The following is a 27176-nucleotide window of genomic DNA, read 5'->3' as shown; positions in this document are numbered from 1 at the left end:
CAGTCCAGGGGAGAATGAATCCTGTAGTCTGTTGCTATGTTGGGAAAAGGAGATGAGAAAGGGAGAAAATGTACCACAAATGTAGTAATCGGGACTATCTTTCTATATTACAAATAACTATGTTATCCAACAGCTGTTAAGGTACTTGGCAAATATCATATTGCATCGCTTATATGTGGAATCTACAAAAAGGTATAAAATAACTTATCTACACACAGAATAGAGTTATGGATGCAGAAAACAAACTGACGGCTGCTAAGGGGTAAGAATAGCAAGGAGCGATAAGAACGCCTTCCTCACTGATTACTGCAAATAGAGGAAAACAACAGAATGGGAAAGACGAGAGATCTCTTCAAGAAAATTAGAGATACCAAGGGAACATTTCATGCAAAGATGGGCTCAATAAAGGGCAGAAATGGTATGGATCTAACAGAAGCAGAAGATACTAAGAAGAGGTGGCAAGAATACACAGAACTGTACAAAAAAGATTTCCACAACCCAGATAATCACGATGGTGTGATCACTGACCTAGAGCCAGACATCCTGGAATGTGAAGTCAAGTGGGCCTTAGAAAACATCACTATGAACAAAGCTAGTGGAGGTGATGGAATTCCAGTAGAGCTATTTCAAATCCTGAAAGATGATGCTGTGAAAGTGCTGCCCTCAACATGCCAGCAAATTTGGAAAACTCAGCAGCGGCCACAGGACTGGAAAAGGTCAGTTTTCATTCCAATCCCAAAGAAAGGCAATGCCAAAGAATGCTCAAACTACCACACAATTGCACTCATGTCACACGCTAGTAAAGTAATGCTCAAAATTCTCCAAACCAGGCTTTAGCAATATATGAATAGTGAACTTACAGATGCTCAAGCTGGTTTTAGAAAAGGCAGAGGAACCAGAGTTCAAATTGCTAATATCTGCTGGATCATCGAAAAAGCAAGAGAATTCCAGAAACACATCTATTTCTGCTTTACTGACTATGCCGAAGCCTTTGACTGTGTGGATCACAATAAACTGTGGAAAATTCTGAAAGAGATGGGAATACCAGATCACCTGACCTGCCTCTTGAGAAACCTATATGCAGGTCAGGAAGCAACAGTTAGAACTGGACGTGGGACAACAAACAGACTGGTTCCAAATTGGGAAAGGAGTATGTCAAGGCTGTATATTGTCACCCTGCTTATTTAACTTATATGCAGAGTACATCATGAGAAACGTGGGGCTGGAAGAAGCACAAGCTGGAATCAAGATTGCTGGGAGAAATCTCAATAACCTCAGATATGCAGATGACACCACCGTTATGGCAGAAAGTGAAGAGTAACTAAAGAGTCTCTTGATGAAAGTAAAGGAGGAGAGTGAAAAAGTTGGCTTAAAGCTCAACATTCAGAAAATGAATCACTTCATGGGAAATAGATGGGAAACAGTGGAAACAGCATCAGACTTTATTTTTTTGGGCTCCAAAATCACTGCAGATGGTGATTGCAGCCATGAAGTTAAAAGACACTTATTCCTTGGAAGGAAAGTTATGACCAACCTAGATAGCATATTAAAAAGCAGAGACATTACTTGACCAACAAAGGTCCATCTAGTCAAAGCTATGTTTTTTCCAGTAGTCACGTATGGGTGTGAGTCGGACTATAAAGAAAGCTGAGTGCCGAAGAACTGATGCTTTTGAACTGTGGTGTTGGAGAAGACTCTCGAGAGTCCCCTGGACTGCAAGGAGATCCAACCAGTCCATCCTAAAGGAAATCAGTCCTGAATGTTCACTGGAAGGACTGATGTTGAAGCTCAAACTCTAATACTTTGGCCACCTGATGTGAAGAGCTGACTCATTTGAAAAGACCCTGATGCTGGGAAAGATTGAGGGCAGGAGAAGAAGGGGATGACATAGGATGAGATGGTTGGATGGCATCACCGACTCAATAGACACGAGTCTGGGTAAACTCCGAGAGTTAGTGATGAACAGAAAGGTTTGGTGTGCTGTGGTCCGTGGGGTCGCAAAGAGTAGGACACGACTGAGCAACTGAACTGATTTGAGGGGGTAAGAAGGAGAAGGGATTAAATTGGGAGACTGGGACTAACACATACATACTACTATATATAAAACAGGTAACTAAAAAGCACGTACTGTATAGCACAGGGAACTCCACTCAGTACTCTGTAATGGCCTCTCTAAGGAAAGAATCTAAAAAAGAGTGTATATAAGTATACCTATAACTGATTTACTTTGCAATCCACCTGAAACCAAAACAACATTGTAAATCAACTATTCTTCAATAAAAATTTTCAAAAATTAAAAAAAAAAAAAGAAAGGAAAAGGTCCTTGGGCCCATCCTTTTTTAAGTGGATAAGGACAATTTTAATGACTATTTAGAAAATGATACCGCTAAATTTTGCAGGTCTTCAGTTTTAGTATTTTAATAAATCTAATATCCACAGGCAGGTCTAAGGTTTCAGCTGGATCCCAACTCCAACAAGTAGAATTCTGAAGTGATGGAGTCTGATTCCATGATGTATACTACTGTTTGCTAGTTCCAGTAGTATATGTACACTACTGTATACTGTATTACATGATGTATACTATTCTTATATTACCCATTTAAAAATAACTTCAAGCTTTTAACAGAGAGCAATGTTAATTCTGCATGACCTCTATCATTTAGCCACGTAAGATACTAGTTTTCCAAAGCTCCAGTTTCAGAATAAATGTACAGTATCACTCTTTTTGAAGGATAATCTTTCTTCTGATGTCCAATCCAGTTATTCCCATCTCTCTTAAGAGTTTTCATCTTTTTTCCACCACAATACTCATTTTACTTTCAGGTTTAGTCAACCTTAAAAAGACTATTGATTTGAGTAACTCTACTTTTCATTCCATTTTCAATTGGGATTCTCAAAAGTCTCCATTTAAAAACTGGCTATTCTACACTCAGCTGTTCTACAGCCTTAATTTTTCTATTGAAATTGTGAACTTCTAATGGTCTTTTCTTGGTTCTTATTCTTCTTGACCTTCCTATAGACCTCCTTCCTGATACTCCTGGGAACGTTCTCCTCTTCTTTGTTCAGGAGCACTAAATAAGAAGTTCTATCTTACTAACTTCTTTTTAAAAAATCTGCAATCCTTGCAGGCTCTTTTCTGGTCATCTAACTGTGGGACAAAGTATCCTTGGCCTCATAGCTCTTCTATCTTCCATGGTGAACTCAATCAGGTTTAAGGATTATTGTGGGTAACTCAAAAAAATCTGTATCTTTAATCTCTATTTGAATTTTCAAGGGCTCAGTATATATTAGTTTAAATTGATAAGAGCAACTGCAAAACACTGCTATTTTTTAAAACAGTATTTCCTTCATGCTGGCTATCTCTTGTTTGTTCACACATGACAAATTCATTCACACTATCCTGGAAGTGTCATTCCTTCATGCTGGCTATTTCTTGTTTCTGTTAACACATGACAAAGTTATTCACACCATTCTGGCTGCGTCACAGTCATAACCATTTTCCTCCCTTAATGTACACTGATCCGTAACTGGGATTAAGGTTCCCTATCTTCTGTAGTGTTCTACATTCATTATGGTTTAGCTTAAATACCATTTCTTCTGTGGGGGCTTTACAAAATACTGAAGACTGGGGTGACTTCTCTCTCAATCTCTATAGTTTTTAACATGGTATTTGTATCATCTTTTCTAATTATTTTGTATTAATCTCCTGGAAGGAAAGGTAGCCAAATGTAGGCTATATATGCTTAATAAATGAGTAGATAATTTGATTTTAAAAAAGGCTGTTATGAAGAACCATAGAAAAAGAAATGTATGTTAGTGCCTCTCATACGGTCTCCTTACAGCTCCCTCTCCCCTGGTCTGGGTAGCAGATGGGACTGCAACAGTGACACTGCAAACTAAAAAGGATGATCCCACATGAGATACTATACCTTTAGGCCCTTTCCCAGGTGTGGGCTCTACAGTAGTTTTGCTCCATATGAGTATGACTCCACCTGAGTCTCCAGCAAGAACATCTCCATTTCCCAAGAAAGCTAAACACTGCACAAATTTTGGTTTTTCGTATTTCTACAATGAAACAATGAGAATTTTCAGTTTTCCCCTTTGGCATGATGACTTTATCCTTACTCAAAATTAAAGTTCTATAATGAAGTTGTAACATTCTGATCCTTACCCCAAAAACTCCTTGTTTTTTTGTTAGTGAATTGCCACTCCAGGTCCAGAAAAAAATATGTGATTTACCACATGTTATTATGATATTTGCATCTGTTGGATGGAACCCCACAGCCAAAACAACTTCATTTGTTGTCTGTGAAAAGAGAAATACAGCTTTAGATGCATGTATATCCTTATCTTCATTAAATACCAATTACAGGTCCCGATAATCAAAGACACGGAATTTTATTTTTTGGCCACACCACATGTAGCATGTGGGATCTCAGTTCACTGACCAGGTAATCAAACCTGTGACCCTAGCAGTGGAAACACAGAATCTTAACCACTGGACCATCAGGGAAGTCCCAAAGATAGGGAAAATTTTTAAGGAAATGCCTTTTCTTCCAAAGTCTATTTTCCTGAAAAACTTAAGTAATACATTTTTAGAATAAAATGGTTTAAATTTGATGTCCTTATCTTATTATATTATCTTTTATGCCATCTATATATAATAACTGCACTAAAAAGACATTTACGCAAATCACAGTTTTAATTTCTTGCACATTCAGGGAAAAGAACACTAAAACTAGCAAATGAAAGAGCAATATCAATTCTGTCTTAAAGACACTGCCATTTTGGTCTTAAACCCCCCCCCCCCGTTTTTTTTTTTTTACTATTACTATTGATCATTCATTCAAGATAAGAAAGCTGTGGTACATATACACAATGGAGTATTACTCAGCCATTAAAAAGAATACATTTGAATCACTTCTAATGAGATGGATGAAACTGGAACCTATTATACAGAGTGAAGTAAGCCAGAAAGAAAAACACCAATACAGTATACTAACGCATATATATGGAATTTAGAAAGATGGTAACAATAACCCCGTGTACAAGACAGCAAAAGAGACACTGATGTATAGATCAGTCTTATGGACTCTGTGGGAGAGGGAGAGGGTGGGGAGATTTGGGAGAATGGCACTGAAACATGTATAATATCATGTATGAAACGAGTCGCCAGTCCAGGTTCGATGCACGATACTGGAGACTTGGGGCTGGTGCACTGGGACAACCCAGAGGGAGGGTATGGGGAGGGAGGAGGGAGGAGGGTTCAGGATGGGGAACACGGGTATACCTGTGGCGGATTTATTTCGATATTTGGCAAAACTAATACAATATTGTAAAGTTTAAAAATAAAATAAAATTTAAAAAAAAAAGAAAATATTACTGATTTAGAGATTCATCCTCAGACTGAAGGCTGAATGGTCACTATGGATTCCTATGGAATGAAAAATCAAACAAAAAACCACAGAGAGCTTTTATGTGCTTTCCACCAAAAATACCTAAGAAAGGGACCTAGTTAAATGTAAGAGGCTTTTGTACAGCAAAGGAAACTATAAACAAAATGAAAAGACTACCCACAGAAAGGAGAAAATCAACCAACAAGAGACAAATCTCCAAAATATATATATAGCTCAGTATCCAACAAACAAATGAAAAAATGGGCAAAAGATCTAAATAGACCTTTCTCCAAAGAAAACATACAGATGGCCAAAAGGCACAAGAAAAGATGTTAGATACTGCTAATTATTAGAGAAATGCAAATCAAAACTATAATGTGGTATCACTTCACACCAGTCAGAATGGCCATCATCAAAAAGTCTATAAATAATAAATGCTGGAGAAGGGGTGGAGAAAAGGGAACCCTCCTATACTGTTAGTGGGAATGTAAATTGGTAAAGTCACTATGGAGAACAGTATGGAGATTCTTAAAAACCTAAAAACAGAACTACCATATGATCTTATATAATCCCACTCCTGGGCCTATATCCAGAAAAAACCATAATTCAAAAAAATATATGCACCTAATGTTCACTGCAGCATTATTTACAATAGCCAAGACATGGAGGCAACCTAAATGTTCACTGACAGATGAGTGGATAAAGAAGATGTGGTACATAAATACAATGGAATATTACTCAGCCATAAAAAGAAATGAAATAATACCATTTACAGCAACATGGATGGGCTTAGAGATTATCATACTAAGTCAGTGAGGGGGGGCCTTCCCGGGTGGCTCAGTGGTAAAGAATCCAACTGCCAAGCAGGAGATGCAGGTTCAATCCCTGGGTGGGAAGATCCCATGGAGAAGGAAATGGCAACCCACTTCAGTATTTTTGCCTGGGAAATCCCACAGACAGAGGAGCTACAGTCCATGGGGTTGCAAGAGTCGCACACAATATAGTGACTAACCAACAAAAACAACAGAGTCAGACAGAGAAAGACAAATATCATGTGATATCACTTAAAAGTGTAATCTAAAAAAATGATACTAATGAATTTTATTTACAAAACATAAACGGACTAATAGTAAACAAACTTACGGTTACCAAAGTGGAAAGGGATAAATTAGGAATTTGGGAGTAACATATATACACTACTATATATTAAATAGATAAAACAATAAGGACCTACTATATAGCACAGGCAACTATATTCAATATTTAGTAATAACTATATTGGAAAAAGAATCTGAAAAAGAATATATACCTGTGTGTGTGTATACATATATGTTTGTGTATATGTGTGTGTGCGTGTATGTATATATATATATATATATACACACACACACACTGAATCACTCTGCTATATACTAGAACTAATACACTGGAAATCAAGTATATTTCAATAAAAAAATAAATATATAAAAAGTACACCACTAAGGATGTAATGTAAAAAATATTATTAACATTGCTGAATGCTACATACAAAACTTGTAAAGAGAATTCTCATTACAAGGAAAAGGATTTTTTCCTATTTCTTTTATTTTCTATCTGTATGAGATGATGGATGTTCACAAAATTTATTGTGATAATCATTTCATGACAAATTTAAGTCAAATCATTATGCTGTACATCTTAAACAGGCCTGTATGTCAATTATATTTCAACAAAACTGGAAGGAAAAAAGGAAGAAAAAGATAATACGTTAATAACAAAGCAAAATTAGTGATTTCTCTTCCAGACTCAGAATCTTTAAAAGACTGATCGAAGAGTCCTTAGCTTTACATGAACAAAACTACTCAACAGATCTTACATGAAACTGATTAATCAAGGATTATAAAACTAACTATAAATCAAGGATTATAAAGCTAACTATAAACACTCCCCGGGCTTCCCTGTTGGCTCAGACAGTAAAGAATCTGCCAGCAATGCAGGAGACCCGGGTTCGATCCCTGGGTCAGGAAGATCCCCTGGAGAAGAAAATGGCAACCAACTCCAGTATTCTTGCCTGGGAAAGCCCATGGACAGAGGAACCTGGAAGGCTATAGTCCATGCGGTCACAAGGAGTTGGACACAACTGAGCGACTAACACACACTGGTATAAATACTTCCAAGTATACACACCCATAGTTCTAGTGATAAGATGTTCAAGATAAACTGAAGTAATCTATGAAAATAAATCACTTGGGTTTTAGTGTAGCTTTATAGGATATTTTAACTTTTTATTAATGTATACTATATAATCCCTGGTGGCTCAGAGGTTAAAGCATCTGCCTCCAATGCGGGAGACCCAGGTTCGATCCCTGGGTCAGGAAGATGCCCTGGAGAAGGCAATGGCACCCCACTCCAGTATTCTTGCCTGGAGAATCCCATGGACGGATAAGCCTGGTAGGCTACAGTCCACAGGGTCGCAAAGAGTCGGACACGACTGCCGACTTCACTCACTCATACTATATAATCAGAAAAGTTCACAAATCCTAAGTACACAGTTTGATAAATTCTCACAAACTGAACACACCTGTGTATAGCATCTAAAGCAAGAAACAGAACATTACTAACATCCCAGATCCCTCTTCTAGTTACCATCCTCTCCCTCCACTGAAATAACCATGATCCTGATTTGCAGCAGCAAAGATTAGCTTTGTCTGTTTTATTTAAGTGGAATAATATAGAGGGTATTCTTTTGTGTCTAGCTTATTTTATCATTACATTTGTGAGATACATTTAATGTTAGTATATACATTGCAATTTGATCATGCAAACTGCTTTACAGGATTCCTTTACAGGGAAAGACCACAGCGCTGACTTATCCATTCTCTTATTGATGGACATTTGAGTAACTTTCTTTTTTGCTTCTGTTATTTTTGATTACTTGTCTTTTGGTCAACACATGTATTATCTTATTTAGGGTTTATACCACTTTCATTTGCAATGAAAGACTTCTATTATAGGGACTTCCCTGATGGTCCAGTGGTTAGGATTAGGCACTTTACTGCCATGGCCCTGGGTTCAATCCATGGTCAGAGAACTAAGATCCCCCAAGCTGTGCAGTGTGGCCAAAAAAATAAATTATTTAAAAATTACAAAAAATTAAAAAAAAAAAGAGAGAGAAAGGGAGAAAGAGTTCTAACACAGAGATTAAGGACACAGAATTGAAAGCACCTGTTGACTGGCTGAGTGTGAAAGTGAGGGAAAGAGTCATGAATGATGCCTGAATTTTCAGCTTGGGCAATTAAGTGGAATGTGATGCTACTCACTGAGAGGCAAAACTGATTGGGGGCTAATAAATATGATTAGTACGTATCTGTATGCATTGCGGGCTGGGGTATTCATATGAAGATGTCCAACAGGCAACAAGAGTTGCCCTTGTTGCTCTGGGCTGGAGTTAGCTGGTATGGGACACATCAAGGCCATGGGAGCAAACGGAGCAGCATATGGTGTTTGTACAAGACATGGGATGTAACTCTCAGCAACATATACGCTGAAGGTTCCAGAAAGGAGATCGAGGAGAGGCCAGTAGGAGGAAAACCATAAGACTTCATCTGGCAGCCTTTAATACAAAGGACCAAAATTTATGTTTCACTGTGGTATAACTTCCCTATGTTTCAACGTAAAACTACTCTGAACAATGGCTGAAAGACAATCTATCTTCATTTATGTTTTTTTAAAATTTGAGGTTTCCTGACACCTTATATTCAAGTAAAATAAAATCTACCCTACTTCTGTCAAAAGATTAAAACTATCTAAAAGAAATAACCTCTTTTCATCCAACAAGTTGAAAGCTTGAAGATTTTACAAAACAAAACTTGGAGAGCAACTGAGGAGGAATGTGATGTTATTTAAGAGTAAAGCAAATATGTCATAGGCTTTTAAAAGCCATCCTGTACCTCTGGATCCCTCTGAAAGCCTGTCAGAGGGAGGCTATTTTCTGAGCCATATGAATGCAGCTGCAATGCTAACCTCATTCCTTTCTTACAAGTTATAGCCTGCTCCACACAAAAGGATTAACACTATTCCACAGCAACTATAAATGCTGTAGCATTTTATGTAGTAGTCCCACAAATATAATTAAGACCAAAAAACGTATTACTGTTATGTTTTTTCAGTTATGTCAGTCATATTCCCGAGGCTGAATTTTTCCTTTAGATTTTTTAATCCTTATAGATTGAACAAAATAACATTTTGTTAAAGAACAAGCCAAGTAGAACATGTAGTCTTAATTTTGAGATTAGATATCCAACTACTTCAGCATTTCAGTAGTACAATGTAACTGAAACATCACTGAAAGTGGCTGAAGCTGCTTGACTATTTTATCTTAAAGGTACTATAAGAATGCTTGGAAAAGGAAATGGCAACCCACTCCAGTATTCTTGCCTGGAGAATCCCATGGGCAGAGGAGCCTGGCTAGCTACAGTCCATGGGGTCGCAAGAGTCAGACATGACTTAGTGACTAAACCACCACCATCGTAAGAATGATGACAAATCAGCAAATCTGATGAATTTGGTCAGCTGGTACTCTCCTGAAACCCAAGAATATGCAACATACTTCCAAGGACTTGTAAAACAAAAAATGTATTCTAAAAGACAAATACCCTGTTCGAAATTTTTTTACCTTTATTTCTGCTCCTTTTGATTTTTTCTGCCAATCCCACACAGTAAGCATATGCTCATTGGAGTCATCGATAACACATAAATGAACACCTGAATCCTAAAGAAAAGTCAGTTGAAATAAGGCATTTAAAAATCTTCAGATAAGGCTTACTTTTTAAAAAGAAATACCATATTATGAAAACCGCCAACATTAAGATAAATCCAAAATCCTTTAAACTCATGGTTCCTTGAAATACAATGAATATACTATTTACTAAGACTGTATTTTCTTAAGAAATATAATAAGGATTCTTAATTTTTTTTCATGTTTCTAATTTTTCCCCCTAGGTTGATCTCCATTTGCTATCTAGCCACTTCCACTATTCAAAAATAGCAAATAATCAATTTTGAGGATAGTCCATTCTGCATCTTAAAGTATTTTCTGCTTTAAAGTGTTCTGACTGCTTTTGAAGTATTTTCCTTTGCAGTAGACGTGAAATGTATATAATTTTATAACTTTGGTCCTAAATTTCGGTAAATCTGTTGGAATAAATTATGTGAAAGTTTGCCAATTTTAGTTTTTCATGATATTCTTGATTTATATTAAAATGAATAAACAAGATAAATAAAAACATAAATTCCTTTCTATTTTCCTGAAACTATTTTCATTCACTAATTGATGCCTCCCAGAAAAAGAACTGTGGATGATATTAAAAGATTATTTTCTTTCTAGTAGCATTTGTAATCTATACCTTATGATGTATATGGAACAAAGAAATACTGTGGTGACAAGTGAGAGTACTGAGGAAGGGCAGAGCTTATTCTCTTCTCTTCTGCTTTCTTTTACCCTGTATTGGAATGATTACCTAAACTAGGAAAAGTCAGTGTATGAGGCAATTCAAGATAATCCTAACATTGTAACAAAGGTATCAACAAGAAGACAACAGTTACTGCTACAGAGATTTTAGGGGGTAAAAAAGGTAGTAAAAGTATTTCCCTTCTCTCTGCTCATCTCCTTTTCTCATCTCCTTTCTTCTAATTCCTGATTCATGAGAACCCTTGACATTCAGTACTTGTAAGCTAGTAAAGTTCCTGTATCCACCCAAATTTATACTTCTGCTCTAAAAATGTCCCTTCCTCCTCCACATCCCACAAAACAGCCATAATCCAGAATACAGCTGCAATAGTTAGGAATTAAAGAGATAAATGTGAATACATAAATATATTCTAAAGTAAGAACAAGGCCCAATAAAATCTGGAGGGATATTTGTGTTTGAAAGTAAAAATTATGCATCCTAAAAATATAGATGTTCTCCTGTATGGTCTGTAACAATTACATATAGTTCAAGAATAAACAATGTTTAAATGAGCAACATCTTATTTCATTCTCCCCAGAATAAAGCATCAAGACTTAGGTTAAGATTGCTAGATGCTGAATTTTAAACTTAAATATAAAACCATGCAATCAACAATTCAGAACCAAAACAATTCATGACTTTAGTGAGCACAAAGATCTGGCTGTTTTCTTTGCTGCAACATGACATTAAGAAAAGACAATACTTGGGGCAGAATTGGCCAAGTTTCACGTCCGTAAATTTTCTAAATAAAATAGACTTCTATGACTCAAGCTGAATCAAAATCATATCTTATTACTTACTTCAATTTTACTATGCTATGTATGCATTCCTTTAACCATTTCCTGCTATTACACTGCAATTCTATTTCAGGCAGAACAAAATAAGTATAATTAAGTGTAATATCCTGGATCTTATCTAAACCAAAGTCCTTTAGTATTTCAGTTAAAATGCTGGCCACTGATAAGCAACAGCTAACATCTAATTTTTCAATTCAGTGACCACTTTCTATGAACACACACACAAAACTGAGCTTAACGTCTTTTCTGTATCTTTGTGTGGCTGGCTTACTCCCTTAAAAATTGTTACTTACTGCTTTTGAAAAATCCAGGCATCCTACTCCACGTTCAAAAGTTCCAAGTCCAATAATTTGCAGTGTAGAAAGACTAACTGAATCCCACACTCTGACATGGGGTTGCAGGGGCTGCAAAAACAAGGGGAAAAATACAAGATAGCAGGACTTAACTAGTATTTACATAGATGAAAATACCACTCCTACAAGAACTGCTTGCCATCTTTAAAAAATAATGATGGATGGATAAATATCTAATAAAAAATAGCCAGTACATTTACACATGCCCCCAAAGAATCTTAAGTAGGTATTTTCTTCTCATACTACAAAAATAAGGAAATGACAAAGTGATAATAGAAGCAGCAAATGATCTGAGTATCTATTATGTGCAGTATACTATTCTAGTACGTCACATGCGTTAATTCATTTAATTCTCACAGACCCTGGGGCTTAGGTGCTATTATAATCACCATTTAACAAATGAGGAAATTAAGACAGTTTTTAAAATTAATTATTTTAATTGGAGGCTAATTACTTTACAATATATATTGTGGTGATTTTTGCCATATATTGACATGAATCTGCCAAGGGTGCATCTGTTCTGCTCTTCCTGAATCCCCCTCCTACCTCCCTCCCTATCCCATCCCTCTGGGTTGTCCTAGAGCACTGTTTTGAGTGCCCTGCATCGAACCTGCACTGGTCATCTATTTTACATATGGCAATATATAAGTTTCAATGCTATTTTGAAAAAGAGATTTAAATAACTTGTCCATATTTATCCAGCTATTAAAAGGTAGAGTCAGGATTCTAATACCAGCAAATCTGCACTGGAAATCCTGCTTTTTGCATTACTTTCATTCCTGAGAAAATAATATTAAAAAAAAAAAAAAAATCAGTGTCCAAAAAACTGCTAAGCAAACAGCCCTTAAACAGAATTTAGAACTGGAAGGAGTATTAAAAGTCATCCAACATAACCCCTCCAACTACTTTTCTTTAAAGAAACCAGGCAGAAAATGTTATTAAGTATAGTCATATACATGCTAATCAGTCATTAATATTCACTGCTGATCCTTATTAATAAGGAATTTGTCATGTAAGTCAATAGTATTGAATAATAACTGAAAAATTTTAAGTGTTATTTCTAGTCATATATAAATTACATATAAAATCATATGTAAAATATAAAATTAAGGGATCCATCAATTTAGGATGATTATAATACCTTCCAGCAGACTGATAAATTATTCTATACTTAAAAAAAGAACTTTAATAAGCTTATCAGTTCTCCCATTCTTATAAATAAATAGCTTCCTTAGGGAGAACACTTATTTTTTGAAAAGGAATATTTTAGTGTGACTCTTTTGTTATTACATTCTATTATTTGTTTCTCTGCTTATACTAAAAATTCCTTAATAGTTAAATTTTAAGAGAATGAAATAAATGAGTTAGGGTTAAATACAATCAATGCCATCCTAATATCAATATCACCTGGTACAGAATGCATAAAACTGTGCCACTCACCCTTCCATCCTTATCCACTCCAGCTATCTGTCCAGTTGCAATCCTAATTTTGTCAGGATGTATAGCAAGGCTAAAAAGCAGTGTTAACAACAATTTTAAATACAGGAAAGATGTAAAACAGCAGAAACATGCCTCAGTATCAACATTTTTCAAACAGTTTTTAATCATTAAAAAAACTCAATGTGACCCATTTGTTTTATTTTCTTTGGCTAATCAAATAAACATCAATTACCTACAGGACTTCTTTTCTAAGTTTTCTGCCATATTTCTGCCTTCTTTGTTAAACTGAATTATTAGAACACTAAATTTGAAGAAAACATCTACTCATAATTGTGGCATGATAAATTTATCACGTGTTCATGATAAAGGAACTTGTTTCTTTCTAGTCTTACACCTAGACATATTCACATAGTTTTATTACCATGAAGATGTAGTATTACATCTTGTGAAGATTTTAAATGTTGGAGAATAATGAATTTAAGCAATAAATAGAGAATATACATTTTTTGTTTTTGGTATGTATTGCTCATTACTTTCCAGAACATTATCAATTTAAATTGTTATAAATAAAAATGTTTTAAAAATTTCACTACAACTTCCTCATATTAAGAATTATACCTTTTAACATGCCTTGATAATTTGGTATAAAAGATTATCAGTTTAATTTCTTTTATTATTAAACAGGCTAGAGTTTATCAATATGTTGCTTTAACTAATGTTATTTCCTCTCAAATAGTTCATATCCTTTGAAAGAAAAATGAAAGTGAAAGTCACTCAGTTGTGTCCAACTCTTTGCGACCCCATGGAATATAGAGTCCATGGAACTCTCTAGGCCAGAACACTAGAGTCGGTAGCCTTTCCGTTTTCCAGGGGATCTTCCCAACCCAGGGATCAAACCCAGGTCTCCTGCATTGCATGCAGATTCTTTGCCAGCTAAGCCACAAGGGAACCTAAGAACACTGGAGTGGGTAGCCTATCCCTTTTCCAGTGGATCTTCCTGACTCAGGAATTGAACTGGGGTCTCCTGCATTGCAGGCAGATTCTTTACCAACTGAACTATCATGGAAGCCCATATATACTTTATTGAGATCAATTACATTGACAGTTTGAACCAGACACATATATTACCTAATCCAGCAATTTTACTTTTTTTTAATATAGATCAATAACATTGAGTTAATGAAAAATCTAACTAACATTTTGCCATATTTAATTCAAATCTTAAACATTTAAAAAAGCAAAATTACTGGATTAGGTAATATATGTGCATGGTTCAAATATCAAAAACTATAAAAACACTTATGAAATTCTGCTAAAATCTCATCTATCTGGTTTTTATCCCTACTCCCTGTAACATCAACCAGGTAATCGCTGTAATCAGTTTCTTTTTATTACTAATTCTGGAAAAATTTTACCTATGTGAAAGTCAAGATAAATATTTATCTTCCACCTCCTTTTTTATACAAATGGTAAAATACTACACATTTTCTTGTTCTTTTATACTTACAAATGTATCTTAGGAATTTTTCCACTTAATACACAAACACTCTCCTCATTCTTTCTAATTTCTAATACACAAAAACTCCTCCTCATTCTAATTTTATTGAAGCAGAGTTGATTTACAATGTTGTGTTAATTTATGTTGCACAGCAAAGTGATTCAGTTACATATATATATATTTTTTTTCTTTTTTACATTCATTTCCATTATGGTTTATCACAGGGTACTGAATATAATTCCCTGTGCTATACAATAGGACTGTGTTGTATATCCATCCTATATATAATAGATTGCATCTGCTAATTCCAAACTCCCAATTCTTTTCTCCCCAATCTCAATAAATCTATTCTCTACTCAGTAAGTCTATTTCTTACTGAGATTTTAGATTCTAAATATGTGATAGCATATTTTAATTGTCTTTTTCTTTCTGACTTACTTCACTTAAGTAGGGTAATCTCTAAGTCCATCTAACCTCATTCTTTCTTTATGGCTGCATGGCTGCATGGAAACCACATGTTACTAGTCACCAGCTAAAAGATATTCAGGTTCTTTCCAACCTTTACCATCAAAAATGATGTTGTAATAAGTAATCTTGTACATGTATTCTTCTAGTGAAAAAGACAAAATTTTAATCATCTCTAAAAGTTTAACAATATCTATATTTTAAGTCTAATGTATATTAATTTTTTTCTAGGTATAGATATAGTTGCCAGAATACATTTTAAATATTGGAAAATAATGAATTTAAGCAATAGGTAATTAAAGTTAACTTCAAATTAGTAAAATTGAGTACTTCAAAAATACGCCAAGCATAGAAAAGGAGTTCTCACATTTTTATGGTTCTCATTCTGTTTTACAGTTTGATCCTTATTCAGCTATCATTTCCCTTTTCTCCTCAAAGTCTCAAGTTCAAAACTTACCTACATAAAACAAATTCTCAATAAATATTAAGTAACCAATAATCACTCTCAGAAGTATGTAAAAGTCTAGTCTGCCACATATATCTGATGTTTCAGGCCAGAGGAAAAAGTATAAAAGCTCTGGGAAAGCCAAAGAAGCCCCCATCAAAATTTATAGATGATATGTTGCAGGTATCTATTGCAGGTACCTATTGATGCAGGTATCACACCAACTATTTTGGAGGCCTGTAAGTCTTTTTTATTTTTGAAATCTACCTACAGGATGTCCATAATATCCTTAAATTCTCATTTTTCCACAAGAAATCATTTCCAATAAAAACCTAGCTTAATAAAATACAAAAAAAGAGCATGAAATATATATATATATGTATAAAATGATACCAACCATTTTACACAGTCTGTATGACCCAGGTAGTGCCGTTGAGTTCTCTCTTCATAATTAAACAGTACTACTACGGATGCTATGAAATAAACAATTTCCCCGGTAGGAAGAAGGTAAACATTAGCTCGACAATCCTTTCCTCGATAACCGTATCTTAAAATAAAGAGTCAAGGTTTCAAACAAACACAACTTTCAAAATGTTAAATGATTTATTAATGGATATGTAAGGGAATCAGTATAAGAAAAGAGGACTGGACTGGAACTATAAAACTCATGTCTTGCCATTAGCCCTTGTGCAGTTCCAAGACTTAATACGCTTAAATCTTAGTTTCCTCATTCAACCAAGAAATACATATTGAGCTCCTAATGTGTATCAGGCATAGAGCAGAACATGCACTTCTGAACAAAAATATGTGGGCCTGTGTCCCTGGAGTTCTTGCTTTTCAAAGGTAACAAAAATTTACACCAAGTATATCATTAGAAATTGTGGAAGAAAAAACAACAGGATGCTAGGAGAAAACAGAAGGAGGATCTAACTTAAATGGAGAGAGAAAAAGAGAGAGATCAAAAGAAGGGCTACCAGAGGGAATCTCTTGTTGATCTACCCGCTGGACTCTGTGTTTTCACTGCTTAACCAGGTTTGATCCCTAGTTGGGACCTAAGATCCCACAAACCGCATGGTGCAGCCCAAAACTAAGAACAAAAGAAGAGCTACTTGACACTTATACTTACCCTAACTAATGAATAAAAGACAGCCAGGCACAGTTTGGTGTAAGCAGAGTGCCTGCTAAAAAAAAAACTATGCAGAATCACAGGATTGCTGAGTCTTCTCAAGCTAATTTCTGCCAAAAGGAGGGACTGATTCAAGGAGTGGGAAAGGGGATATAAGAGAATGGAGGCAAAAAGCAAAGTTCAAATATTAAGTTTCTTCTGCTTCACTGAGAATTTCTTAAGAATGTCTAAGAGAAATAAGGTTTCCTAAGTGAAATAAGGAGCACTGTTTCATATACTCATTTTAAAGAAAATGTCTGGTCATGAAGAAGTTAATTCTCAAATTAGAATCCACCTTGCTAATTTCAGCTCTTAATAAGATAATTCATATTATTTCAAAGGTTACAAAATGCTTAACTGATGTTTCCTTATTTAATTCTTAAAATGGACCTGTGAGGTAGGGATTACTGACCTCTTTTTATATTGGAAGAAGTAAGGTTCATGGAGGGTAAGTGGCAGAGCCAAGACTCAAAACACCAGCCTTCCAATTCTAGTCTGATGCCTCTTTCACTACACCACAAGCACCTGCCTTGATGTCCATGGAACACTGCTTACCCTATCTGAAGGTATTAAATTTTGGTGCTTTTAAGTTGCTAACAGCAATATACACATAATATGTGAAAGGATTAGAGATGACATCTCTTTACTTTCTCAAGTGGTCACTGTTTACCACGTTTACTTGACATAAAGACAATTCTGACAGACGTCAGGTAAAGTAATTTTTCTTAAAAACAGAGCAAACAAATTTGCTGTCACAAAAGAAAAGGATACACCCACTCCAGTTTGAGCTTCTCAGGAGGCAGTTCTGTTCTGATGTCATCATAGTTCTCAACATCAGAAGGAATGAACATTGTAATTGGTCGACCTCGCATAAACATTTTAATGTATTCTCCTTCTGTTGAAACACAAGAAAAAACATTAAGACAGATGTATTTGCTGAATATTCATAGAAAAATTGATTATTAATATGCTATAATAAAAACAAGATAGAAAATAGCTACTTTATATAACTGCTTTTGTATAAAGACTTAGTTTAAAACATCAAAGGAAAAAAATCACTGGTCATTCCTTAAGTGAGAGTAACTTTTCATAATTAAAATATAATTTATCTATAAGTTGACACATTTCAACAAGAAAGTCAGGAAAGTTGAGGTATAAAAAAGCAAGAGGAAAATAATTTTGTGATGGAAGGTTCTCTGACAATTGAAAAAAAAGATTATCAAAGTACTCCGATGACAACCATGTCTGCCACACTACCTGATCAACCTACCGACATTTAATGACAGACAAAAAACCATGGCCACAGAGCACACCAGGAGTGGAGTCAGACAGCCCCGTAAGTCAAGGACAGAAAGAGGGACTGAGCACTCTGTTACATAGAGCAGTGGTCAGAGATGGAGGAAAGATGACCGATGTCCTTCATTTCACAACTGTGCCTACAATCAGCCTCGAGTTTAAGCAGTTAAATTCAATTATAATACACTAAAATCTTAAAGACCGTGCTAGGGAATAGTTTTCTAGTTTGTAGCATAGGTAATATTAACATAATAGCACAAACACCTTTTATTTACATAAACCAATAGCTGCTTGTAAGATGTGCAACAATCTAAAACTAAAAATGTTAAAAAGACAACTCCAGAATCAAATCAACATTTATGGTACACCTTTTACAAATGAAAACAATACTTAAGTGATCAGATCAGACTGTTTGCAAGTCTTAAGAAACAAAACAAAAACATCCATCCTTGGCTGACCTACATACAGACAGGTTTAATAAATGTTGATGGTGGCTGTGAAATGTTTAGAAAAGAACCTAAAGGGGAAGGAGAAAATAAGGGACTGCATACAAATGCATAGGCACTGTCTAGAACTTGCTAACTTGTCTGCTACGATAGGAAAATCATGTTAGAAACAAAGTGTGATTATCAATCAGAGGCTGAATCAACCTTAGGACATCTAATAATGAATGACGTAAGCCACTAAGAAGAAGTGTGGATAATTCAATAGCTTATGTAACACAAACCATGAAAACAAGAGGAAAAAAACCATTTGCTGAATGTTTGTAAGTATTTCTTCAGACTTTTAAACTGTACTTGCTATGGGTGAGAAGTTCAAGTTATTTTTATTATTATTACAGTGTGCTCGGCCTCAGGGTTTGATCTAAGAACAGGCTAAGACCTCCCACGCCACAACTTTTTAACATCACATGATGTATGTCTCTGTTACTTCTGAATCTAAGAGTGGGCTCTGTTTCCTGGACTTTGATGATAACTAAATGATTTAGTTATCAGCTGTAACTATTTCCCTTCAGCAATCATCTTTATTTGTATCTCCTTGTCATTTTTGTAAAGTCCACTTTCTTCTAGGTGTCAATTTGTTACATAATTTTCCCTCTAGTTTTTTTTTTTAAAGAAAATAAATCCTTAAAGGGAAATATCCTGTCTTGTGGAATTTCTTCCAAGGTCATTCACTGGTCAGAGGTGTATAGCATAAATGCTTTCTGAATGGAAAAAAAAAATTTCATAGATGTTTCTATTGCCAGTTAAAAGAGACTGTATATCCAGCAAAGGGAATGGGTTAGGACAGCATCAAAGAAAAGAAAAGTGCCCTCCTCTGCTAATAGGGGCTTCCCTGGTGGCTCAGAGGGTAAAGCATCTGACCGCAATGTGGGAGACCTGGGTTCGATCCCTGGGTCAAGAAGATCCCCTGGAGAAGGAAATGGCAACCCACTCCAGTATTCTTGCCTGGAAAATGCCAGGGATGGAGGAACCTGGTAGGCTACAGTCAATGGGATCACAAAGAGTCGTACACGACTGAGCAACTTCACTTCTGCTAATAGAGACAGCTCAGAATATTGCACTGATTCCTTCAGCAACTGTAAAGCAGCACAAGCAATCAAGTATAAGCAAAGTAGCTGTATCTATGCTTGCGAACTTTTCTAATACAATATAAAAATGGCAATGCATGTTAGGATGAAAATCCTTTTCCTGTCTATAAATTGGCGGTATACATGTTGGAGGCTGAGTATATGTCTAGACACTGGGAACAATTCTGGTAACTGAGTGGGGGAACACATTATAGTGGAAAAGAGCCTGAGCATTAGAGAAACACTGTCTGGGATTTGAATGCCAGCTTTATCCTCTTCCTAGTAAGACTCTGGCCTCATATTCCTAATAAATAAAATGATACTACTACTTACCATTTGAAATTCTGATCGGACAAATAAGATATTACACTGTAAAGTATGAGGTCTTGACAACTGTTTCTTTCCTTCCCTTTAGATTTGTAAGCATTCTAAACACTGTCTAGGAACTGCTTATAATACATGATTCAACACTCCACAATCTCTTTTCAAAAGCTTTAGAGTGACCACAGAACAGCAACTGCAGGCAAATAAGCTAGAATTCTGAGGGTCCTATCTGGGCCACTAATACAGGGGGCACAAGTTCAAGTGTCTATAGGCCAGGCAGGAAATGCAAATTGAGACCCCTGGGAGCATACGGGATGACCAGTTAGGGTGGGGGCACTGGTATCCACCAGGCCCATCTTAGGGAGGCAGCAGTTAATCAACCTCGGGAAAAATGTGGGCCCAGTGCTGCTAGAGCTTCTCATTTTTTAAGAGAAACAGAAAATCTATAATTTATTGTGAAGTCTCCTAATTTTTAAATGTTTACTCCTTTGCCAAAGAGGGAGAATACCATGTGAAAACACACCTTTGGCCTACATAGAGCTCACTAGTTTGCAAACTAAGAATAGAGTCTTTACCTTGGGAGTTAGACAGAATATATAGATGAAGAACCTCTTTCCTCCTCAATCACTAGTGAGTCAAATTCTCACTGCAAACATTTTGAGTGTGTCAGGTTTCTTGACCTTATAGCTAAACAACTCAGTTGTTTTACCCAACTGCTGCTTTCTGGCTGTCCTCATTGGACACCAGCATGAAAGTCAAGGGGAAGAGGGGCCATGGGACTGGTCAAAAAAGCATATAAGGTTAGCAATATTAATTAATATATTAATAAAGTGTGCTGGTTCAGAAATGTGAGAAAAATAAATGATTATCTATCTCTTGATAATTAGTAAACACAGCATAGGGCTATCTGTATTCAATAATGAAGCTGCTGCTTCCTGAAATGTAATTCATCTCAACATTTTATCTATTTTGACACTGTGAAAATTCCTGGTACTGAGAGGGTGGGTATACAGTATAGTGGACAGAATGCAAGCACTGTGATAAAGGCCATCCTTATCTGAATCTAAGCTTTGCCACTTACTAGCTTATGCCCAAATAAAATAAATATTCTTAATTGAATCTGATCAATGATTGATAGCTTAATTATAAAAGAAGAAATTCAGGGAATTCCCTGGTGATCTAGTGGTTAGAACTCAGTGCTTTTACTGCCAGGCCCCAGGTTCAATCCTTGATCAGGGAACTAAGATCCTCCAAGTCACATTGTGTAAGGAAAAATAAATAAAACAAAAACACAAGAAACTGTGTGGGATATTGTTAATAAATTTTATCAGTTCATTTCTCTAGATACATATAATGTTGGAACTGGAAGAAATCTTACAGTTCACCTAGTCCAAACACCTGTTTTTACAGAAGGAGAAACCAAGGCTCAGAAAGGTCAAATGAGTTCCTAGACTATGTCCCAAAATGTCTATTACTTAGAACTTGTGAAATATTTTCTTTCTAAACTATTGTTCTAGATCTGCACAATTCGGAACAAGAGCCACTGGCAGAACACTTAGCAGGCAGGCAGTGTGAACTGAGGCATGCTCTAAGTATAAAATAGGCAGGAGAGTCTGATGATGTTTGTATGGAAAAAAAAGTAAAAGGTTTCCTTAACGTTCCTCCACCCACCCCCACGCCTTCCACCCCCAGCTTCATGATATGTGGAATCTTAGTGTCCTGCCCAGGAAGTAAACCCATACCCTCTGCACTGAACGCACAGCATCTTAACCACTGGGCTACTCATTAATGGTTTTGTACATTGATCACCCATTGATATTCTGAATATACTGGATTAAATATATTAATCTTGTTGTTGTTGTTTAGTCACTGAGTTGTGGCTGACTCTTTGTGATTCCACAAACTGCAGCCTGCCAGGCTCCTTTGTCCATGAGACTTTCCAGGCAAGAATACTGAAGGGGGCTGCCGTTTCCTTCTCCAGGGGGATCTTCCCGACCCAAGGATTGAACCTTGGTTTCCTGCATTGGCAGGTGGGTTCTTTACCACTGAGCCACTGGGGAAGCCCAAACTTATCTTACCTGTGAAATTTTCTTTTTTTTAAATGTTGCTATTAGAACATTTAAAATTATATGTGCTTTATATATTTCCATTGGACAGTACTGTTCAGACAGTGGTGAGGTCCTTAGGCTACAGAAGTCCAATTAACTGATAATGTAGCTTACTTATAATGCAAATAGTATTAGCTTAAGCCCTGAATTCCCAACACTAGGAAATCAGAGTACAAGAGAACAAAATGATGTTTCTGCTCTATTATCTTTTGGAACAATGAATGTTAGATAAAAATATGAAATACTGTATTTCTATGTCCTTCATGCACACCTCTTAGTCCTCGCCCTTCAGTCTCCTCACGTGCTGTTAACTCTTCTACTTTAGCATCCCCCCTGGGCTGTCTTATCTTCCAAAGTGCTCCAAATTGCCAAATGATCTTTATATTCCCTAATCCAAACTTTCTGGGATAGTTACTCTCAGGTGTTCTGAGAAAAGTATTGCTGAAATGACTCATATTGATATAAACAACTGGTTATCAATATTATATGCTTAAAAGATGCTCATCAAAATTTATTAATCTTTCACAGATTATAACAAAAGGAAAAATTCAGGAAAAGTGTAGAAGAAAATTGTACTCTTATCCAAGACTCTTATCCTTCTGTGTCTTTTTTTTAATAGCTTTCCCTATTTCTGCACCTAGAGATATTAAAGGGGAAAAAAAAAAAAGCCTTTCAAAGACAACAGCAGCAGAGCTTCAAGGGTTGGGACTATGATTTGTACTTATTTATGTAATGGGCACTGCCCGTAGAAAGCCTTCTGACCTTCTAGAATGCTTACAGTTTAAAGCATCTTTCTCTCAAAGTTTTCACTTTAGAAATTCATTTTTATTTGTATTTCATGATTTTTAGAACTAAAAGGCTCCCCCTCTACAACTGAATTTGGGTTTTATATTTCACTAAAATGCGGCAGTGTGATTCTACCCAATTTCAGCAAACAGAAAATTGCAGGATCTTTAACGTGAGCTTTCCCTCAGATACTACCAGTTCTACTCCCCCAAAGCACAGAGCTGCAGAACAGGCCAGTAAACAAGATGCTAGAAATACTATCCACAATCTTATGGTACAAAGTGGCAAAAACCCATTTAAGGAAAGCTAAAATCTTTTCTTAAAACAAATTTATTTTTAAACAAAACATTTCAAGTTTTACACTACAATAATATTTTTTTAAAATTCCAATGAAACTACATAATTTATAAAAGGATCTTTGGATTTTGAATAAGAAAGTTGATATATGCTATAATAAAATCTTAATTTCACTCCTTTTCAAAGGGCTAGCTGTAAAAATAGATCATAAAATGCAGACTTCAAAATAAAAAGAAGAGTCATAAATTTAGGATATATGATCTAACCCTATTTTGCACATCAAAAAAAATTCCTAGTTGCGGTGCTTGTCAAATACTATACAGTTAGTTTTAATGGCTTGGGCAAGAACACAGATCTGAAAAATTTGACAAAATGCTAAAACCTTAATTTCCCTTGTTTTATAGGTAGAGTTCTACTAGCTGGTAAATTTTATTAAATTCTTAATTATTGATACATGGGGCTGGGGTGAGGGTACACAATGAAGATGTAAAAGATGTGAACCTAGACTCTTAGGAGCCTACAACAGAGAAACATAACTGAATCTTATGTATCTGCTGCCCAGCACATACTGATTACAGTAGTAAGTCAATCTGTAGTTAACTGCTTTCTTAAACCTAAACTTCCTTTAGTCAGATTTCTTTGCGTTTTTTTTTTACAACTGTGACTGTAATAGAATTACTTGAAAATATCAGATATGGGAGTTTGCTTAAGCATTTCAGATTATTTTTATTGTGTGAACAAGGGTTTCTTTGGTAAAAAGAAGGGAAATGAATCTATTCAACAACGTAAGGCACACAGAACTTCTAAAAGATTTGCTATATTGCTTAAAACATTTCTAAACTAAGCAAAATATGGTTTTTAAAAAAGTCCCTCAAATCACTCACTTATATCTCCAGGAAAAGTTATCTTAAACACTAAATAAATGAAAAAAATTCTTTACTTTATCTGAATATACCAAGCTGGATTTAATTTTTTTTTAAAAAGAAATTCCAGATACCAAAATATTTATCCCTTTAGCTCTTTCCCAATTAACTACAGTAGAAAGAGAATCAAGAGGCCCAAGGAGAAAGATAAAAACTTATCTACAAAATTTTAATTAAACAGTATTGAGAGATTTCAACTTATCTTTAATGTTTTCTTTTTTTTTTAAAAAAAAGGTACTTCCCCAGTGGTCCAGTGGTTAAGACTTTGAGCTCCTATTGCAGGGGGCATGATTTTGATCCCTGGTTGGGGAACTAAGATCCCTGGTTGGGGAACTAAGATATATCACATGGTATAGCTGGGGGGGGGGGGGGGGGGGGGAAGATGAATAAAAACAAAAAACAAAAAACCTGAGTTAAATAAAGCAAAATGTCAGAAAATATTAAGAAAAGACGGCAAGAATACACAGAAGAACTGTACAAAAAAGATCTTCATGACCCAGATAATCACGATGGTGTGATCACTGACCTAGAGCCAGACATCCTGGAATGTGAAGTCAAGTGGGCCTTAGAAAACATCACTACGAACAAAGCTAGTGGAGGTGATGGAATTCCAGTTGAGCTATTCCAAATCCTGAAAGATGATGCTGTGAAAGTGCTGCACTCAATATGCCAGCAAATTTGGAAAACTCAGCAGTGGCCACAGGACTGGAAAAGGTCCGTTTTCATTCCAATCCCAAAGAAAGGCAATGCCAAAGAATGCTCAAACTACTGCACAATTGCACTCATCTCACACGCTAGTAAAGTAATGCTCAAAATTCTCCAAGCCAGGCTTCAGCAATACGTGAACCGTGAACTTCTTGATGTTCAAGCTGGTTTTAGAAAAGGCAGAGGAACCAGAGATCAAATTGCCAACATCCGCTGGATCATGGAAAAAGCAAGAGAGTTCCAGAAACACATCTGTTTCTGCTTTATTGACTATGCCAAAGCCTTTGACTGTGTGGATCACAATCAACTGTGGGAAATTCTGAAAGAGATGGGAATACCAGACCACCTGACCTGCCTCTTGAGAAATTTGTATGCAGGTCAGGAAGCAACAGTTAGAACTGGACATGGAACAACAGACTGGTTCCAAACAGGAAAAGGAGTATGTCAAGACTGTATATTGTCACCGTGTTTATTTAACTTCTATGCAGAGTACATCATGAGAAACTCTGGACTGGAAGAAACACAAGCTGGAATCAAGACTGCTAGGAGAAATCTCAATAACCTCAGATATGCAGATGACACCACCCTTATGGCAGAAAGTGAAGAGGAACTCAAAAGCCTCTTGATGAAAGTGAAAGTGGAGAGTGAAAAAGTTGGCTTAAAGCTCAACATTCAGAAAACGAAGATCATGGCATCCGGTCCCACCACTTCATGGGAAATAGATGGGGAAACAGTAACAGTGGCAGACTTCATTTTTCTGGGCTCCAAAATCACTGCAGATGGTGACTGCAGCCATGAAATTAAAAGATGCTTACTCCTTGGAAGGAAAGTTATGGCCAACCTAGATAGCATATTCAAAAGCAGAGACATTACTTTGCCAACAAAGGTTCGTCTAGTCAAGGCTATGGTTTTTCCTGTGGTCATGTATGGATGTGAGAGTTGGACTGTGAAGAAGGCTGAGCGCTGAAGAACTGATGCTTTTGAACTGTGGTGTTGGAGAAGACTCTTGAGAGTCCCTTGGACTGCAAGGAGATCCAACCGGTCCATTCTAAAGGAGATCAGCCCTGGGATTTCTTTGGAAGGAATGATGCTAAAGCTGAAACTCCAGTACTTTGGCCACCTCATGCGAAGAGTTGACTCATTGGAAAAGACTCTGATGCTGGGAGGGATTGGGGGCAGGAGGAGAAGAGGACGACAGAGGATGAGATGGCTGGATGGCATCACTGACTCGATGGACGTTGAGTCTCAGTGAACTCTGGGAGCTGGTGATGGACAGGGAGGCCTGGCGTGCTGCGATTCATGGGGTCGCAAAGAGTCGGACATGACTGAGCGACTGATCTGATCTGAATAAATTTGGGGGGGGGGTCAGTAGATGGGTGCTTGTTGTATTATTTGCATATATTTTTAGAAAGATTAAAATCTTTAAAAAGTTTAAAAAGCATTATTAAAGGAAATAATCAATAGAATATTTTTGGTGAAATTGTTCCTTGGAGAATCAACCGTGAGTATGGCTTAGAAATGTGGTATGTAATTCCCTGAGTCTTTTCCTGCACTCTCATATGTCCTGATGATTTGTACCTCTTTTCTGCTACGCTAATCACAAGTTTCAGAATTCTTTTCAAAGCACTTCAGGAAAACAGTAACAACTGATAGAATGAGCAACACAACATGCAGTCTGAATGTCATTTCCAGATAGAATGGATTTCTAACTGTACTAGCTCAGTTAACCGGCATGGCTAAGGAATGAATATTTTCCAGTTAATTGTATTTCCTAGTTTAAATTAAAAAAACAAAACAGAAAACTTCTACCTACAGTTGTGAAAATTCAGTATGGGTCAAACGTCTTCAAACACAACAAAATAAATATGTACAAGACTAGAAATTCTCATGAAAACTCATATTCTCCATGTTCAAAGGGGGCATGCTAAATCACTTCAGTTGTGTCCAATTCTTTGCGACCCTATGGACTGTAGCAGAGAAGGCAATGGCACCCTGCTCCAGTACTCTTGCCTGGAAAATCCCATGGACAGAGGAGCCTGGTAGGCTGCAGTCCATGAGGTTGCTAAGAGTCGGACACGACTGAGTGACTTCACTTTCACTTTTCACTTTCATGCACTGG

The 27176-nt window shown here is 36.2% G+C and overlaps 1 protein-coding gene across 9 annotated transcripts in view; it reads right to left on the bottom strand.

Moving 5' to 3' along the window:
* EML4 (EMAP like 4) overlaps window positions 1-27176 on the bottom strand; it is a 154730-nt gene that overhangs the window by 34356 nt on the left and 93198 nt on the right. For all 9 annotated transcript variants that reach the window (XM_027555109.1, XM_027555110.1, XM_027555104.1 and 6 more), the window contains 7 exons: window positions 17820-17943; window positions 16281-16430; window positions 13476-13545; window positions 11976-12086; window positions 10051-10146; window positions 4172-4306; window positions 3930-4065 (listed from right to left, as the gene is read on the bottom strand). In XM_027555109.1, the coding sequence (XP_027410910.1) occupies window positions 3930-4065; window positions 4172-4306; window positions 10051-10146; window positions 11976-12086; window positions 13476-13545; window positions 16281-16430; window positions 17820-17943 (822 nt within the window). The remainder of the gene's footprint in view (window positions 1-3929; window positions 4066-4171; window positions 4307-10050; window positions 10147-11975; window positions 12087-13475; window positions 13546-16280; window positions 16431-17819; window positions 17944-27176) is intronic.

The sequence above is a fragment of the Bos indicus x Bos taurus genome, chromosome 11, assembly GCF_003369695.1.
Source record: "Bos indicus x Bos taurus breed Angus x Brahman F1 hybrid chromosome 11, Bos_hybrid_MaternalHap_v2.0, whole genome shotgun sequence".
Classification (NCBI taxonomy): Eukaryota; Metazoa; Chordata; class Mammalia; order Artiodactyla; family Bovidae; genus Bos; species Bos indicus x Bos taurus.
Note: the sequence above shows the minus strand (reverse complement) of the source record. Positions and strands in the feature narration are given on the sequence as shown.